The sequence below is a fragment of the Trachymyrmex cornetzi genome, unplaced genomic scaffold, assembly GCF_001594075.2.
Source record: "Trachymyrmex cornetzi isolate Tcor2-1 unplaced genomic scaffold, Tcor1.1 scaffold386, whole genome shotgun sequence".
Taxonomy (NCBI): Eukaryota; Metazoa; Arthropoda; class Insecta; order Hymenoptera; family Formicidae; genus Trachymyrmex; species Trachymyrmex cornetzi.
Window position 1 is genome coordinate 14,459 of NW_017298597.1, and position 1,955 is coordinate 16,413.

At 25.8% G+C, this 1,955-nt stretch overlaps 1 protein-coding gene across 1 annotated transcript in view; it reads right to left on the reverse strand.

Annotated features, from left to right (window-relative positions):
- The window catches only part of LOC108763841 (MATH and LRR domain-containing protein PFE0570w), a gene marked incomplete at its 3' end in the record, with an annotated part of 12,613 nt that overhangs the window by 8,355 nt on the left and 2,303 nt on the right, over positions 1–1,955 (reverse strand). Inside the window, exons 5-6 of the mRNA XM_018511737.1 lie at positions 1,518–1,639; positions 721–949 (exon numbers count right to left, since the gene is read on the reverse strand). Coding sequence (XP_018367239.1) covers positions 721–949; positions 1,518–1,639 — 351 coding nt within the window. The remainder of the gene's footprint in view (positions 1–720; positions 950–1,517; positions 1,640–1,955) is intronic.

Consider the following 1,955-nt stretch of genomic DNA (forward strand, 5'->3'; position numbering starts at 1 on the left):
ATATTATATTATTTTAAATGTTTATAGCTTCATAAATTAGTTTTCTTTACAGAATAGGATATATCTTTATTTATAGAATAGGAATGTTGGTATTGGTACGTACTATGGTGCCTATTATGGTATTGGTGCCTATTATGGTGCCTACTATGTCAGTTTTGGAGCCCATTTTGTCAGACGCTCATTTTTGCATAACTTACGAAAAACTTAATTATTGCAAAATTGCAAACAGTATTATAAAAATTGTTTATACTATCTGATAGAAGACACTTTGTATTTATGTTTTTGAAGTTATATTTTTATCTTTTGTTTAAGAAATATTGTCTAAAAACAAAGTGGTATGTCGGTATCGGTGACCTTCCTCTATTCTGATACCGTATTATAATAGTACTGTATTCCAAACTTTGGCCCATTGCTATCTACCCAGTGTTTTACCAGTACTATACCAGTACTGGTATTCAGTATCGCGTCGGTACTAAATACTGAAAAATGGTATTGGACCTGTACCTCGCCGGTATTCAATTCCCACTTGAGTCATTAAAAAAAGCGTATACATATATATGAAAAAACATATCGTTATTTACATTTATACGTTATCTACATTTATATTAATATATTGAATAAAATATTTTGTGTAGCACTTTTATTTTTTATATAATATTGCTAAAAATAGGATAAACGATTTTTTATACAAATGTATTTGTGAATTACAAAATTACTTACTCTGAAAACATTTTATTGGTAGTTTCAAACTCTGGTGATAAAATATACTTGTGAAGAATTTTTATTTTAAGCCCTTTTAGACTAGTAGTCACTGTCTTCGGTGTTAAATTTATACCGAAAATCGTAACAGCTCCTTTGCTGTACAGTGCTGAGGGCTTTGTGCAATGACTATAAAAATGCACGTAATTTTCATTATTGGATTGAAGCTTTATCTCCAAAACTTCACGGCCTACTAAGGTCTTATACAATAATGATACCCAATAAGCCTGGTTAAAAAATAATAATTTTTATATTAATTAATAAAATGTTTCTTTATATTTTATTATATTAATTAAAATTTATTTACATTTAAACAAAATTTACATATCGATTTGGTGTTAAACTTAATACCTTATTAAACTTTAACACCTGCCGACGGCAGGAATTAAGTTTAACACCTAATACAATAATGAGTGACTTACAGGAGTTGCTTGAGACAAATTTGTCAATTGTTTCATCACAACTTGTATACCAAGCTTTGCAGCATCTCCAAGTCTTCTCATCCAGATAAGTGCTCCTAGATATTGGTATTTACTCTCTTGTGATTTTGATTCCGCTATACAACAATATATGTATACTCGTATATAAATCAATGTTACAAATAATCATTCAAATATAAGATATCCAAATAAATTCTTAATTGCATTAAGTTAGTTTAATTTAATCAACAAAATTAAATAAATTTTATTTAATTGATTAAATTTTTTCCAATAATTACTATTTTATTTATAATTCTATAATATTATATATATTCTTACCAATCCATAATGGTTTTTTTTCTGCGCTATTGATTACTTTAAATAACTTATCCTTTTCAGCAATCATGTTATCATAATGTATGGAAATGCTGTTATTGTTTAAAGAAACGATGTCTAAATTGCTGAAATTATTAATAAAATAAAATTAATAAGTATAATAATCATATAATATTAAATTTATTGAAAGGTTCAACTTTTATCTTAATGTATTTATGACTTTATTATGTATTTTTTAGGAAGTTCTATTTATCTTATTATAATATTTTATTTGAATAAAATGTAGGCTTTTAATTATAATTTTATCTACACATATAATTATAATTTGATATACATACATATGTATATTATATATCACGAGAGAATTTTTTCTTAGAATTTACCCTGAAAATATGACAGTCGTGGGACAACATTGTATTTTGAAGAATTTTAACATAAATC